The following is a 17,728-nucleotide window of genomic DNA, read 5'->3' on the forward strand; positions in this document are numbered from 1 at the left end:
CATTACTATTTTGAAAAAACTCCTTAAAAATGTAAATATTGGGACTTCCCAGGTGGTTCAGTGGTTAGGACTCCATGCTTCCACTGCAGGGGGCACAGGTTCTATCCCTGATTGGGGAACAAAGATCCCTCATGCCAAGGGGTAAGGCCAGAAAACAAAACAAGTATCATACCTGTTCCTGAATCAGACATCCAAGATTTTGGACCCTCATCTGGTTTGTTGAAGTAAAAAGCTCTAGAATGTGTATCAGCAGTGAAATCAGACTACAAATCAAGAAAGAAAGCCATCAGTTGACAGTATAAAATTGCTAGGCACAAACTGCTGACCCAAGGAATATGAGCCAGGTGTCAAACCCAGGCACAGAGAAACTTTCAGAGGTTCACAGAGAAAGTCAGCCTGGCTTTCCCCATGGTTCCAATAACTGCAAAATGATAGAAATTAACAGTGAAGGATTTTCTATTCCTGTGTAATTTACAAACGTTTATTTTGATTCTCTGTGGAGCCGGAAGAAGAAACCGGAAGCAGGTGTTAAAGAGAGTTCAGAATGAAAACGGATTCCTAATTTGCCATCGATTTCCAAAAGAAATTTCAAGTGCCTAGAATTACAGTCATTTAGTACAAAAATTAATGTAAAAGCCGTAATAGTTCATTTTTATCAGTAAGACTGCAATAAATCAACTCTGAAAACTGCACATAAATAACATGAACTCTAAACAGTAGACTATATCTTATATACAAATAATTGGTTACCAGAAAAGGTTAAAAATGCTTACTTATCCTCATTTCTAATTAAAAACTCCAAGTTAAAATTTCCTTACAATATCTCTGGCATTGTCACAAGAAATCTGTGTTTCCAAACAGATATGTGAAAAGATTATTTTCATCGGAATTTTTATCAGTTCCACCTCCAAACTTTCAATTCCTGTTTATAAGTACATGACTCTATTTGCTTAGAAGCACCCGTGGACCCACTGCCAAAGTAAAAGCACGCTAAAGCTGCTGACATTCTCCCTACCAAGACGGGGATCTCCGCTCAGCCTTCTTTTTCTAGCCTCCTCAGATTCCCAGGTGAAGCCAATGGTAAAGAATCCACCTGTCAATGCAGGAGACATAAGAGACACGGGTTCGATCCCTGAACTGGGAAGATTCCCTGCAGGAGGGCATGGCAACCCACTCCAGTATTCTTGCCTAGAGAATCCCAAGGACAGAGGAGCCTGGTGGGTTACAGTCCATAGGGTCGCAAAGAGTCGGACATGACTGAGAATGCATGCACAGCTTTCTAAGGCACCACTTTTAACCTCTTTTTCATCAAATGTCTCTTCTACAACTCCCATCTGTTTGAATTTCTGTTGCGTATCTGAACTGAACTGACCAGAAAAGACCTGACTGCAGAAGACTAAGTGAAAAATTCCCAGTGAAATATTTTGTTTTGCACCGGTTCTGAGGCACAAATCCTAAAGTGATAAGCCAACGCACACTGCGTTGGCCGGAGGGGTCTTACCTCACATAATCGTCTGCTGCTCTTCCAGCCCATAAGGCATTGGCTGAAGAAAACAGCCCATTTTTAAAGAGAAAGGAACGTATGGTGCAAGGAAAGCCCTTCCCAAGAAACCAGCCTCAGTCTAGCATGGGACCTTCATCAGTAACCGTCTAAAGCACCTGAAAAACCACAGAGAGGCCACAGCTGGGAAAATGATAACAGCCAGTCTGTCCCAAAGGACCAAGAAAACAAAGACTGGCTGGAGCTTTAGAAAATCCCTGCGCTAAACACTATCCAATTTCAAGATGTGCTTCAGAATAGCTAGACCCCCAAATAAACTATATTATATTAGAAGAAAATTGGATCCCAAGAGAATTCTGATCATAAAGATTCCCCGGATTTAGGCTGAAAATGAAAAGAAAAAAAAAATGAGAGACATGAGAAAGGACGAAATAAAGAGGAAAGTTCCAACTTTTGTGAATCCACAGAATTTGAGAATTAGGCAAGTAAAAAGTACGATTCAGGTGTGGTGTCTTTGTTTCACCAACCCCCATTACCTGAAAGCTGTTTAAAACAGACATACTAAAGAAACTTGATTTCCCCTAATGATTTAATATCAAAAATATCGAATTCACCTTTAAAAAAATAGGAAAACAAAACTTGTTTAGGATATGATCAAAGAAAAGGAAAAGTTTAAAGAGCATCATGCCCTCGTCACAGCTTTACCCTCTGCCCTACTGAGATCCCCAGAGGCAGAACAGACTACTAGGAAGAACTAACCCCAAACAGCATCTCTCAGACAGTACCTTCAGCTGATCCTTCTGCTCCTTATCAGATTCTCCACTGAATGGAGGAAGAAAACTTGGCCATATCACTGGTTTCAAGCTTTACAGCCCAGAAGACTCACCGGAGGAGCTTCTAAACCACCTGGTAACAGGTCACAACCACACCAATGAGGGCAGACCATCTGGGGCTGGTGGCCAGGTATAAGTAGATTTTTAAAAATTTTTTTATTTGGCTGCGCCAGATCTTAGTTGCAGCATATGGAACCTAGTTTCCCAATCAGAGATCGAACCCAGGCCCCCTACATTGGGAGTGCAGAGTCTTAGCTACTGGACCACCAAGGGAGTGTCCCAGATGTCTGAAGCTCCTAATGACTCTAACGTGCAGCAAATTCTGGGAACCACAGGGCTACATTGAACAAATACTGATCCACAGTCGCAAAAGACAGTGAATACACTGAGATACACACCACAAATACGTAGTTTATCAGAAGTGAAAAAGTCTCCACTGAGTTTCAGTTAATGTTGAAACAAAAAAAGAAACTAGTATGTATGAAAACATTTTCCTTTTCTGCCAACCTATTCCAATGAAAAAAGCAACTTTCAGTCCAGTCTCCAAATGCTTTTATGCCATTACACCAAACAAGGATATACTGTGCGGGTTCAAAAGAACAGAGCTACCAATACAGCACCAGGCCCAGAGGCTTGATGGTTCATGTAGCTTCTTCACTTTCATTTCCCTCCTCAACACAAATCTGATTAAGTTCAACACCTGATATTAAGAAGCCTAAGTTATCAAGGATTGAAGAAAGAAAATTTACCAAAAGAGAAGTAAATGGTGCCTTATGAAGGCTGAGGGACTGTGTTCTTATGATTTCTATTCTTTAATAGATCTTTTTCAAAGGATGATAGAAAGACTGTTCAGAATAATCAAGACATGACCTGTCTCTAAAGGAATCAAGTTTGTAAAGAGACTTGACTTTGTGATTTCAAGGTATTATATTAAACAATGTTATTCAATGACAATTTAGGCCAAAGGGGCTTTAAAGATATTTAAAACTTACTCAGTATCCGTTAACTCTTTAACAAAAGCAGCTGCTGTATGAGCAAATGGGCCACATAAAATGTAAACATTTAATCTCTTGCAATTTGGATTATAAATTCAAGTTGTCCAAGCTTCAACTGTTTTTATAGAGGCATCTAAAGCATTCACACATATATTACTACTTATTACAACTTAATAGTAATAAAAATTACTTGAGGGTTTTTCAAAAATAGATTACTCTCAGGCTAATTGTAAAGATTTGCAGTACAAAGGGAATTAGGACATTTACAAAATAAATGTTTCATTTTTTTTTTCTAGTACTTTCATTCCTCACTAGCTTTGGTTTCTGGCCTATTAAAGAACCACTACTTGGATTACTGTTTCCCATTCTTAGAGACACCATAAAAGGGAACAAATTAACAATACAAAAGAAAAGGCAAAAAAAATTTACGTTAATGAACAGGTGGTAAACACAATATAATTATCCTGATTATCCGCAGCTAAAGCACACCAGAGTCAAGTGACTTATCACCTACTTTCTCAATTGGTGATTTCTTGGTTTGCTCATCCCCTTGCATAGATTTTGAGTAGCCCTCTTCTTTATGTGCTCTCTTTGGTTGGTTCTGCTTCAGCCTTTGAGCCCATGATGTTATCAATTTACTATTTAAAAAGAAAAAAACAAAATACCTCTCTTTAAATGCTGTCTTCAAATAAAACTAAACACTAATAGAGACTATACTTCGAATTGCCTTTCTAATAGTAGAGAGGGGATAGATTTTTATTGAGTTGCATGAATTTCTTTTCACGATATCTTATTATTAAAGGCAAAATGAATAAAAGGACTGACTAGCAGTGATTAACAGTACGTGCAGTCTGTAGCCATGGGACAGAACAAAAACCACCATAGTGGCACCTACAAGTATATCTCCATAGTGAAAACATACTTATTTAGATGGACTTATGGGTACCCAAGATATGAGTTGCTATAGTTAAATACCTTACATTAGATGACATACTTCAGAGACATAAAACTGAACATAATTTTAAGTGATTATTTGCCTTACAAATTCAGCCAAAGTTTCTTTTACTGAAATGTCCCCTGGATGAATTAAAATGTCATTTTTAACTTACAAAATCTCTTCTAATATATAACAAACATAAAATTGAGCATGCTTGTATATAATATTTGGTTTTAAATTATATGAACGTGTGTGACAAAATTCCAGTTGATTCAGTCCTATACTCTAATTTTCAGCAAGTCAATAGTGACTACAAAATATAAAAGGTATTTTTCTGGCAAGCCTCCCACCCTAAGAGTTTTCGTAGTCTTATTATCAATGGGAAGGCAGTCAGATGTCATTAACATATAGCATGTTTTGTTACTTTCAATTTTCCACAGGCAATAAATAAAAAATTTGATAAAACTGACATGTTGAAACACATCTCATTCCAACTAAAAAGAGCTGTATTTACTAAACATTTTAGCTTATTATAAATGTATTTAACAAGTAAAACTCCCTTCAAGTGATGGAGAAATTCAACTTACTTGTTTGTTTTTCCACTGGATACTTCAAATCTTACTTTCACCAAGAAAACTGTGTTCAAATTCCCTGGGAAATATGGGAGTATCTTCCTTTAAAGAAGCACAAAACTCTTCATTTGGATGGATATAAAAACTCTGGGTTCTCACACCATCTCCAAGTGGCTCCGCTGGCAGCACTGGTGCTCCAAATTGTCCTTCAGAAGCCTCTATGTGCTCCATGAAATCCTGAGCGTCCTTAGATTTGTAGGTGTTTAGTTCTGAGACGCAAAAGGTTCCATACCCACTGCTCACTGAGCTACTATCCACATTGCAGTCTGGTTGCGACAAGGATGCTTCTTGCTGCATTTCAGACTCTTCAGACTTAGGATAACTGATAGCATATTCATTTCTCTCACCGTTTTCAGAAAAAAAACCCATTTGACTTTCTGAAGATCTTTGTTTGCTTAAAGAACTTCTATCATAGGAAGCCCAGGAAGCATTATTGGTCTGCAACTTGACTAAATTTTTTATTTCCTCCTGTATACGCTAAAAATAAAAAAGAGATTTGGGGGAAAAAAAAAAAGAGATTTGGCTAAGAATGTATATTAAATATACATTTTCATAAATGTCTTAAATACACTGCATTTAAAAATAAGAGCTACTACTCTAAAGATGACACTTGTGCCTTACATTTAATTTATAAGCAAAACTGATATAAAGAATTAACTCACTGTGGGCCTCTCGTCTTCTGAGATGCCCCACACTCTGACTGTAGAGTGTGTTTCTCCCAGGGCCGCTCTTGCCTTTTGAGACAGACTGTATTCTGTCTGTGGAATGTGTGCCTCTATAGGTAAATCCACTTAACTATTACCTTGGCTTTCACTGAGTTCTGTCTTCAATGAGACATAAAGAACCTGAGCTTCAGTAGGCCCTGACACTAGGAATTAAGCCCCTACCCGGGTGGAGGACGGAACTATGATGCCCACCCTCCTGACTTCAGTCTACTAAAGCATGGACTCTGTAGATCTCTGCCCCAATTCTATGCTGAATTCTCCTCTGCTCAAGCCCCCTCGTGAATATGCATGTGCCCTTAGTTTAAAACTTCCTCAATTTTACAGTTCAGGGAGATACTGCTTTGGGTGTTCTCCTTACTTGCTGCAAGTAATTAATCCTTCCTTCTCAAAAAAAAAAAAAAAAGAATTAACTAATTGGTTCTTCTAAAAATTTTACAATGTAAAACAAGAATCAATATAAAGAACAACTTACTTGAATTTGGTTGTGAAATTGCTCCTGCTGAGCCACTATCTGCTCTTGGCACTGTTTTTCCACCAAATTGAATAGCTGTAACCACCTGGTCTATTAAATTATAAAATATTTTGGTTAAAAATAATTTTTTAACCTAGTATTTCACAGAAATATTCCTCCAAAGGGGAAGGGCCTTTTAAAAATGTATTTTTAATGTAAAAATTTTAAGCTAAATTAGCTATGAAACTATAAAATTAGTTATAAAAATGCAAAAATACAAGGACATAGGCTTGGGCACCCCTTTATGTTACCTGTGGTCTGGGTAAACTTGAAGGTCTCAATAAATCTGATTAACTTGATGTCATCTGCTACCTTTCTAATTAATCAACAACTGCCGGTAGATGCACTTCAAATTTGTCTTAAGCCCCTCTTCCTTTCCTCATAACAGCCAATAGTATTCTTAAACTTTAACTTGGACCCCCCCCCACATCTTAAAACAAAAAACAGTTTGGTTTATGAGAATTTGACCCCAAATTAATTTTTCAAGTTAAAAAAAAACATTTGAGAGTAAGATATTAAAGTGTTTTAAACACTGCAGCAGCTAAAAAAAAAAAAAAAAAGAATCTGAAAACCTATGGAAGTGACCTAAGATTTCCTTCTGAGCCCCTTTTAGGTCCTGAACCATCCTGACCAACCAACAGTAGTTAGTAACTAGATGAGGCCAAAACACAAGAGGGGAGTATGAATTCTCCAGAGGCTGCATTCAAACTAAAGGCTGGTCTACTTTCAGTAACAGTTCAGTTCAGTTTGCTCAGTCGTGTCCGACTCTTTGTGACCCCCATGGACTGAGCCAGGCCTCCCTGTCCATCACCAACTCCCAGAGCCTATTCAAAGTCATGTCCATTGTGTCGGTGATGCCATCCAACCATCTCATCCTCTGTTGCTCCCTTCTCCTCCTGCCTTCAAACTTTCCCAGGATCAGAGTCTTTTCAAATGAGTTGGTTCTTCACATCAGGTGGCCCAAAGTATTGGAGTCTCAGCTTCAACATCAGTCCTTCCAATGAATATTCAGGACTGATTTCCTTTAGAATGGACTGGTTGGATCTCCTTGCAATCCAAGGGACTCTCAAGAGTCTTCTCCAACACCACAGTTCAAAAGCATCAATTCTTTGGCGCTCAGCTTTCTTTATAGTCCAACTCTCACATCCATACATGACTACTGGAAAAACCATAGCTTTAACTAGGCGGACCTTTGTTGGTAAAGCAATGTTTCTGCTTGTTAATATGCTGTTTAGGTTGGTCATAGCTTTTCTTCCAAGGAGCGAGCGTCTTTTTATTTCATGGCTGTGGTCACCATCTGCAGTGATTTCGGAGCCCAAAATATAAAATAAACAAACAGTATGCAACAATATATAATGTCAAAAAGTAGCTACTGCGACAACTGGCTTTCTTGTTTAAAACCGTCCAGTGTCTTTCCATTCCATTTCCATTCCATTCTATTCCCTACAGGGCCCTGTGTGATCTGGGTTGCACACACCTCCCAGCTTCCTCTCAAATCTCTTTGTCCCTTTCATGACACACACTGGCCTCGCTGGCCTCCCTCTGTTCCCTGGACATGCCCAAACTGTCTTTCGCCTCAAAAGTCTTATACTGACACTTATACTGACACACCCTCTACCGGGAAAGCTTTCTCCCCAGCTCTCAACATGGCTGGCTTCTTCCCATCCCGCAATTTCAGCTTAATTATCCTCATCTCTCTAAGAGTTTTCCAAACCATCCTTACAGGCACTCTCTTTCTTGGCATCCTGTTTAGTTCCTTCAGAGCATTTAGCACCATCAGCAAATACCTCATTTGTTCACTTGGGTTTACCAGTCTCCCTCCCATCCCTGCCTGCACTCCAGCACCTAGGATACAAGACCAAGTTAAGAATGGGCACTCAGATATATAGTCTAAACAAACATAACAATGGATATTGAAAGCTGAAGGAAATAAGCCCTGAATATCTGGAAGGACTGAGGCTGAAACTGAAGCTCCAATACTCTGGCCACCTGATGTGAAGAGCCGACTCAATGGAAAAGACTGAGGCTGGGAAAGACTGGGAGCAAAAGGAGAAGGAGGCGACAGAGGATGAAATGGTTGGATGGCATCACTGACTCAATGGACACGAGTCTGAACAAACTCAGGGAGATAGTGAACAACAGGGAAGCCTGGCATGCTTCTGTTCATGGAGTCACAAAGAGTTGAACATGACTCAGCGGTGGAACAACAACTGCAAGCTGAACTTTTCCTGGTATTATAGATCACACAATCCAGTGATCCTCCCCATTCATGGTGAAAGCCATTTACACAACATAACAGAATTAAGTTGAAATCTGTATAACAGTATTAAGGTAAAGGGGAGAAAACCTCAAGATTGGAAAAGAAAGCCTTAAATGAAATATGAGGGCACTGACAGGAAGTGAGAATTCTAAATCAACTGACTTCAGGACAAAGCGGACTAGATCAAATCAAGTCCCGTACTCTCTCAGCTTACAAAGTACCTTATATTAATGAAAACAGAAAAGAAACAATCTAGCAACAGTTTTCTCAAGTTATACCCCTGTACCTTTAGGTGTTATTTTTAATCTGATACAGTTATTATTCACATAAAGCTTAACTATAATAATGATAGAATGACAATTTAATAAAAATAATGGCTTCTTAGTATGTGAGACAAGATATTAATCACATCCTTATCATCATTTTCTTATTTAGGATACAAATGAAGAGAGTTCATTCAGGCTATAAATTAGTGAAGACTTTTGTTTTTCTGAGACAGATTTTATTGTTTACCCTTTAATTTTAAATAAAGTAACTTAAAGAATATTAATACAGTGATAACATTATATGCTTAATTGTTAAGAAGGGCTATTATACATTTCAAACTAAAGTGATTTGTACTACCTGCACTTTATATATTGCTGGAGGATATGGGCACCTGACTGAAGTTTTTCTGTGAAGGCAGTTTTCTGCTGCTATCAGCCTGCATGGGATTGCTATAGTCTGGTTCCCTAGTCTGACCTGGTAAATACCCTGTGGGCTTTCCCATAGTTCTGACTCCCACCTCTTCCACCAACTTGTGTGATTCTGAACAAGTAAATTTAATTTCTTTATACTTCAGTTTCCTAGTTTAAAAAAAAATTACTAAGGAGATATACATTCCTTTATTGTCTTTAAAATCCAGTGTGTATTTTTTTGGCGTGGGGGTGGGGGCTGTGCTGGGTCCTTGCTGCTGTGCAGGGGCTTTTCTCTAGTTGCAGCGAGCAGGAGCTGCTCTTTAGTTGAGGTCCATAGGCTTCTTATTGCAATGGCTTCTCGTTGCAGAGCACAGGCTTAGTTGGCACACAGGCTTAGGTGCTCTGCGGCATGTGGAATCTTCCCAGATTAGGGATCAAACCTGGGTCTCCTGCATTGGCAGGCAGATTCTTTACCACTGAGCCACCAGCGAAGCCCTCAGTTTCCTAATTTATAAAATGGCAATAACAACACGTTATTTGTGGCTGTGAGGATTAAATTTTAAATATGATGCCTGCAAGGCAAGGATCTCAATGGGGGAACTATATGTTGAAATCTATGAGGTCATGGTTGTCACAAAGATAGTGGGAGCACCACTAGCATTTAGGGGGCATGGTCCAGGGATACAAAACACAGGACAGTCTCCACAATAAGGAACTGTCCCGTGTCCATTTTATGTTGTATTCTGTACAGTTTTCAAGCCACCAAATTGTCCAGGAATGCAACTACCAAGATGGTTCAGAACTTGCTCAGGAATTACACGCCATTTCAGAAAATCATGTCACCAGCTACAGTGCTGGTGCATCAGTGCAATGCAGCTGTACCGTTCTGTGCTGATAGCTGCTGTGCTCATGGAGATCTACACAGAGGTAAATGCTGGACTGCTTCATTATGTTCTCTAATGTAGATACATCTGAGCATTTATATATTTACATATTATCTTATTATAAATAAGTATTATTACTCCTTTATATCACAGGACATTACACTGACTTTTTTTAAAAGCAGATACAAGCAGGTTATATTATCTGTGAATTTCATTTCAGGACAATATAAGTTGATGTTATTTTAAAAGCTGTTATAAAAAGGGAGCTTCAGGTCTAATAAGGTTGAGGGCCACTGACAGAAAGTATCTCGTATACCGCCTGGCAAATAGGTAAGCAATAATCATCAGATAATTATTATTATTATAATCAGTAGTGCTAAATAATTAAAATGCTATAGATAATGATATGCTTTACAATTTTCTTATAATCATAGAAATATTAGCAAGTACTTTAAAATGCATTAGAGAAGTTGCCTGGGGGTCCAGTGATTAGGACTCGGTGCATTCACTGCAGTGGACTCAGTTTCAATCCCTGGTCGGGGAACTAAGATTCCACAAGCCACACAGCACAGCCAAAACCAAACAAAAAGAGTATCTTAAAGTATTTCTACAGAAATGTGTTAATAGATTCTTTCCTGATAGAATAAAAATATATAACCTTCCTGAGTTTAAGCAGTGATAAACTTTGAGAATTCCAGAAGAGAAGTTTTAATAAAAGAATTCTAAAGAATCAGGTCATCACCAGATCTCTTCCAGAGCTCTGTAGAAGGTTTAGTTCTTTAATAATGTACATTAGCTTCTTACAACTGGTAGAAATCAGACAAATGTTACTATTCCAAAAGAAAGGTATAAACATGAAATTCAGGGAAGAGTCAGGAATAAGACTTACACGATATTTACCCTCCCATTCTTTCTAAAGCACTATCCTAAAGCATCAGAGGCCTTTATTTTCATATGTTACAAAAACACACAAAACAAATTCAAGAAGTTTTACTGAAATGGCCAAAATAGCATTTCACTTTCCGTCAAAGTATGAAATAGCTTACAAAGCTCTTCAGTGAATAATCAATTATATGCCTACATTATGAAAATTAAAGTCAGTTAATACGAAACATAATTTTAAAAACCTGTTAGATCACAGAAGAAAGGGCAGAAAGAAACCAGTTCAAATGTTAGGAGGTTTAAGCAGCTAGCTGGTATCCTGGCATGTAATAATCTATGTCTTAAATTCACAAATATAATCTGATTCTGATTGAAGATGTTGATTTCAAAGATTTCACATAAAACTTTCTAGTTAAAAATGAATTTACCAGACGTCAAGCCACATTCAGGCAATTTGCCTCATTTTTTTTTAAAGCACTAGGGGACACATTTCATAAAACATTCCATTATTATTTACATCATTTTACAAGGACATTTTATAGGTCTTTTGCATTAGCACATACTGATCATTATGTGGAAAAAAAAGTATAAAAAATTAAACAGTTTTCTTTTAAGTTTGCCATAACAGTCATTTTTATAACTCTAACGATTATGGATAATGAATATAAGTAGCTATTACTGATTTCTTAAACCAGATAATCTTTCATTCTATTTATTCCACATTCTGAAAATTAACACAGATTATAGTCTTAGAACTATAATTAACATTTAAAACAAAATTTACTGCTCTCTAAATAAAGAATTTAATAATAACGTTTTATACATTTCTACAAAGCATTACCAACCTAGCCTTGGAAAAGTGTATCGTGGGCATTACTGCATGACACAAAATTTACATATAAATATTCTTTTAACTATTAAATTTTTATATCGCAATTTAACCTATGGACAAAAGAGCGAGCCACTTGACCTGAATAATCAATGTAAGTCAATAAAGCACAGCTAAACGCAATAAGGTATGAAACAGAAGCCTTATTTATAAACAGAGCATTCAAAATATTTCAAAGTGAATTTATGTTTTACAAAATCATGACAATTCTGTTTAAGTTACTTAAAAGATTAGGATTAGTAACAAACATCAATAACTTGGTTGACGATTCTCATTTTTCTGAAAAAAGACATTTTAGTTTATAAAAACTAACAAAAAAACCTAACAAAGTATAACAAAGTATTTTAGTTCACATTCACAATATATAAATTAGAATGTCTAATTTATGTATTAGTGACTATATTGTTAAAATGTACTTTTGATCATCTTGTTCACATTTGTTCTATATTGTTCCTTAATTAATATACTTGACTGCTTTATTCTAGCAATAACTTAAGTATCATGCTCTTTAGAATATAAATTGCTAGTAATTTAGAGTTTAGTAGAGGCATATTCATAAACAGAAATTGTTTAATTCCAAAAATAAAACAAAACTAGATACCTCACAGTTTTTCCAAAGTTCCGAATCAGTCTTTCCACTGTTTTGTAGCTCTTGCATTAAAGAGGTGAGGACTTCAACTGTACCTTGAATTACAGATGGTCTGGTCTTCCCTGAGAAAGAGGATACCCCATTTGTACTAAGGTGGGGACTACTTCTGTTGAAACATAAATAATTCACATGGTTTTCTTCATTCTACCAAAGTGTTGAATAATTCAGCAGTTCAAGATTTAGCAGAGCAGTACAAAACTACTGATACTTAATCCTACTTAAGAGCACCTCATTTGCTGAAAATCTGATCACAAGTTTGTCCGTGAAAGGAAAACAGCAGTGAAAAGACAGATAGCACTTAATTATATTTTTAAGAACAAAACAGAAAGACCTTCAGAAGGGAGAGAATACTCCAAAGTAGAGCAGAAGATAAAAGTGTATGCTAAACAATAAGGAAAATTCTCAGTGACTCTGATCTAAATTACTCCAGAGGAGTATTTCACTCCACTTTAAGAGCAGTCCTTTATTGTAATAGAGATCCTTTCTCCACTGCCCAGAATTACAGTCACGTCTTGTTAACTGGATCCCCCTAATTTGGCATGATAAGCTCATGCTTATCTTTGCACTGTCTTTGAATAAAAGTAGTGCCAAGCAAATTAGTAGCAGATATTCAGGACTTATTTAGCCTATTCAATGTATAAAATAGCACTAATTTTTCCCAGGAGGACTGCTTTTCCAAATCTGAGAGGAGTTTATTTCAGATTTGCTTTATAAAAACACAAGGCATAATTAGGGACATTAAAATTTATTTAAATTCCAACCACTGAAAGGTCATTTTTCTTTTATTTATTGATACTCTGCTTTGTTTTACAAACAATTTGTGAAAAAGAGGACACTAATGAAAATAACAGTAATATAATAAAGAGTTAGGATCAGAAAAATACTAATAAAAATTCAAGGGAAAGAACATAATATGGTATTCATTAAGGGTTTAATACACAATTACAGTTGTATAATAATCAAGTTTAAATTTGGCCAATTTAACTGCCAGTCACAATAAAAGGGAGACAGTTCAGTGACATAATTTTCATTAGAAAGGCACATTTAAGTTCCTCCAGGCAAATCAAACACTATGTTCTAAAAAGGATTTCTTCTAGAAGTAATTTCAAAAGGGCTGCCAAATGATGACACAGGAAACAAAAAGCGTGGCCAACATTCAGGAAGTAGGTACAGATTACGATGGCAAGTGTTTCTGGACCATGTCCCATGCTTTTTTTTTTCTTCTCCCTTTTTACCCTACTTTATGCTTTCTCATTTTATATATTCTTGTAAGCTGCCTTAAATTTCTCCAGAGGAGGGCAAAGAATAAACAAATCTTTTAAGGAATTTATTTAAAATACACAATTTCTTCAAGATCTATTACTGTGTGCAAGTTTGCTCCTTTACCAGTAAGCGCCAGACTGCTGTGTTTCTGCTTTACTGTACTTGCTTTTTATAGGTGATAAATGGTCTCTGCCTCTTTGCTGTTTGTAAGCTAATGCAAATTCTGAAGCTGGGGTGCTTTAGTTCATGGGGTCTCAAAGAACTGGACATGACTTAATGACTGAATAACAACAAAAAGTTTAGAAACCAAATAATCAACTTGTCTGACCATGTAAAAAAATGAGAGTAAACAGGCCCTGATTCAAACAAACCAAACATGGGATAATTTAAAAAGAAATGCATAAAATGCATTGTTTGGTAGCATCTGTTTTGTCAACTCCGCCTGCTTTTTTGCTAACTTCCTAGTATTCAATTTTTTTTCAATCTTGAAATTGCTACTTTCAAGACTGGTGAGGTATTCCTGCAACATGAAACATTATTTTTCCTCTTAATTTCAAAATGGAGAAACAATATTTAGGCAATTAAATTTTAAAGATATGCTTGTAATTTACCAAAAAAAAAAAAAAATGTAAAGAGAACTGCATCTAGCAAAACAAGTTCTTTTTCACAACGTTCCCCATACGAAAGCGTATCTCTGAGAGAAATGAAGAACATGGAAGTACTGAAATTATTCTTAAACAACTGTCCTTGAACGGTTCCTGATCTCAGTTTTCGGGTTTTAAAAATGCAAACAGTAAGTATGACACTATTTGTATAAACTGGCAAATTATGCAAATGAAGTTATTTTGATTTGTCATTACATTAAAAAATCTATTCCCATTCTTACCTATTAGTATTTAAGTTCAGTCCAAGAGAATGAGGAGAATTTTTTATATCAGATTCTATAGAAGATGAAGCTTTCTGTGAGGGCTTCCCCAAGTCAAAATCTTCCATAGTGTACAGAAATTGTTACACGCTCTCATTTGAAAATTCAGGTTCTTGCACTGTTTGAAGAAACTGAATCTGAGTCATCTTCAGATGCTTCATCGTCTACAGGCATTTTCAGTTGCTGACATTCAGAAGTGAAATATCTGAAGGTCCCAGGAGAGTCTGAAAATGAATGGGGAACAAAATACTATTACAAAAAACTTTGTCAAACCTTTAGAAACCTTGATCCTTTTATACAAATCTACATTAAGGATAGCAACACTTTTCGTAATAGCCAAAATTCAGAAACAACTCCAATGTCCATCAACTGTTGGATAAATAAATGTGGTGTATCCATATGACGTGAAGAGCGGATTCACTGGAAAAGACCCTGATGCTGGGAAAGACTGAAAGCAAAAGGAGAAGTGGGCCGCAGAGGATGAAACGGGTAGACAGCATCACTGACTCAATGGACACGAATCTGAACAAACTCCAAGAGATAAGGGAGGACAGAAAAGCCTGGCATGCCACAGTCCACTGGGTCACAAACAGTCAGACAAGGCTTAGTGACTGAACAACAACAATCCATATAATATTTCTCAGTCATAGAAAGTAATAAAGTGCGGAATTATGCTACACTGTGGATAAACATTTAAAACATTATGCTAAAGGGAATTCTCCGGCGGTCCAGGGGTTAGGGCTCAGGCCTGTTACTGCTGTGGGCCCAGGTTCAATCCCTGGCGGAGGAACTAAGACCCTGCAAGCAGCACAAGGTGTAGCCAAAAAAAAACACACACACACACACACACACAAAATAAAAGAAGCCCAACAAAAGACCATATTATATGATTCCATTTATACAAAGGATCTAGAGTAGGCAAATCTATAGAGAAAGAAAGGAGACAAATGGTTGCCAGGAGCTGGGAGGAGAGAATGAGACTGACCAAAATGGGCATAGGGTGTCTTTCTGGGGAGATGAAAAGTTCTAGAATTAGACAGTGGTGATGAATAGCACAACCCTGTGACTATACTAAAAAAATCACTGAATTGTACACTTTAAAAGAATAAATTTTATGGTAACTTGTATCTCAATAAAAAATCTACAATAACAGTGATTTACAGAAGTAGCAGTAGGAGTTGAAGGCAGGAGAAGGGGTCAACAGAGGATGAGATGGTTGGATGGCATCACTGACTCGACGGACATGAGTTTGAGTAAGCTCCAGGAGTTGGTGATGGACAGGGAAGCCTGGTGTGCTGCAGTCCATGGGGTCGAAAAGAGTCGTACATGACTGAGCGACTGAACTGAACTAGTATTTTTTCAGGTAACGTTTCAAAACTTTAGATGCTTAATGAGCAAGGTTCCAGACACAATTCTGTGTAATAATTGGAAAACTTACATGCCTTGTTCATTCCTTTTTTTTTTTTGGTTGTTCATTCCTTTAATACATTTTATCAAGCATGCTTGTTGATTTATACCATGAACAGATGAATGGGAACTACTTACTATTTAATTTGGTATTGAAAACAGCCAGTTAAACTGTTAACAATGCTTGTTTCCCCACTGAAGGTGGGGGTGGAAAGAATGCATTTTGCACTGTATACTATATACACAGAGTACTTTAAATTACTTCTGAAAAAATAAACTATTTGCCAGGTCCACTAAAATTTAACTGAAGCTAGATGTACAGAGGTAAACTGGCTATAACAAGTCAATTGCCTCCTTTTTAAGGAATTCATGTACTTAAAAAAAAAAACAAAAAACAAGCCAAGGAATAACAGGGGGAAAAAAGAATAAAAGAAAACCTATGCTGCTGACAAGATGGAAGCTTTAGGGGACGCAATGGAGGAAAATAATTCTGGTTCCTCTACGTTCCCACTTTCTACGGCCTGGTTTTACAAAGGACAACGTTGAAAGAAAGCATCAGCTCACAAAGGAACCGTTTCCTTCAGGGACAGGTGTGAAGGCCAAGGGTAACCCGATCTAGCTAAATGGATTTCTCCCCAGTGACTCAGCCCATCACCAACGACAAAGGATACTGACAAACTCAGGGGCCGCACCTTCCATCTGGCAATGAAAATACCTGAATTCAAATCACCTTGGTCTTCCACCAGGAAAACGCAAGCTCTCTGGGGACATGGATCTGCATGCAACCCCATCTATTATTTCCCCCGTTGAGTTAATCCGGACGCAGTAGACCCAGATGCATCTTGAAATGTGATGATGCCTCCCTAGCACAGCGTGAAGGTGGGGAGAGGGATGCGGGGGGATGAGTTTTTTAAAAAAGATACACAATGCAGAATTTTAAGAACCTGATGGAGAATGGATATAAGAACGGAGACGTTTTTGTATCTCCCACAAACAAAATATGACGCTTTGGATGCCCCCAGTTCCAAAAGGGTAAAAGGGAGTTAGGAGGAAAGGGAACGACTGATACGGGGTCTGCTGAGAATATTAAAGTTAACCAGGCGTTCTGCTTTGTTGGGAACCCGAGAAGGGGAAAGAAGGGATGATTTCAGGTTTTGAGGCCAGATTCTGACATTTTCGCGCTGACAGCCAGACCGCCGCTGCTGGTTCTCGCCTAAATCGTAGTCAGCAGGGAGGCCGGAGTTAAAACTGTCGGTGCAACAACTACAGTACTGATTCTCAAAGGAAGCCCAGGAACCTGGTCAAAAAAAAAAAAAAAAAAAAAAAGAAGAAGAAAAGCGAAATCCCTCAAGCCCCCCGCCCCTGGGGAAGAGGCGCTCAGCGATTGGGCCGCGCGGGTGTCACTCAAGGGCACAGAGTCTAGAAAAGGCGTACGGACCGGGAGAAAGCCCCCACACGCCCGCGGGCTCCGGTGGGGTGGTTGTCACCTGACTGTTGTCTTCCCCCGCCCTAACCCATCAGCACACTCAGGGGTCCGTTGGCTCGGTGTCCTCGACGTCGCGTCCCCTGTCCCCTGCGACTGGCAGCTCCCAGCAGGCCGGCGGCCACTTACCTGGCCGCCGCTCCCACTGCCGATGTCAGGGTCGGGCGCTCTGCCTCTCGCGACCGTTAAACTCGAGGGAGCGTGCGCGCGCCCGGCGTCTTGGTCGCGATTGGTTACTTGGAAGGGGGCGGAGACGGCCGTGCAGCGGCGAGCGC

At 38.1% G+C, this 17,728-nt stretch overlaps 1 protein-coding gene across 1 annotated transcript in view; it reads right to left on the reverse strand.

Annotated features, from left to right (window-relative positions):
- Window positions 1-17,721, reverse strand: part of MPHOSPH9 (M-phase phosphoprotein 9) — a 54,028-nt gene extending 36,307 nt beyond the window's left edge. The window contains 8 exon segments of the mRNA XM_005904670.3: window positions 173-263; window positions 3,844-3,967; window positions 4,854-4,880; window positions 4,882-5,375; window positions 6,096-6,185; window positions 12,328-12,481; window positions 14,525-14,787; window positions 17,583-17,721. Coding sequence (XP_005904732.2) covers window positions 173-263; window positions 3,844-3,967; window positions 4,854-4,880; window positions 4,882-5,375; window positions 6,096-6,185; window positions 12,328-12,481; window positions 14,525-14,631 — 1,087 coding nt within the window. The 5' untranslated portion in view covers window positions 14,632-14,787; window positions 17,583-17,721.
- Window positions 17,722-17,728: the final 7 nt, after the last annotated feature.

Source organism: Bos mutus, chromosome 17 (genome assembly GCF_027580195.1).
Source record: "Bos mutus isolate GX-2022 chromosome 17, NWIPB_WYAK_1.1, whole genome shotgun sequence".
Lineage (NCBI taxonomy): Eukaryota > Metazoa > Chordata > Mammalia > Artiodactyla > Bovidae > Bos > Bos mutus.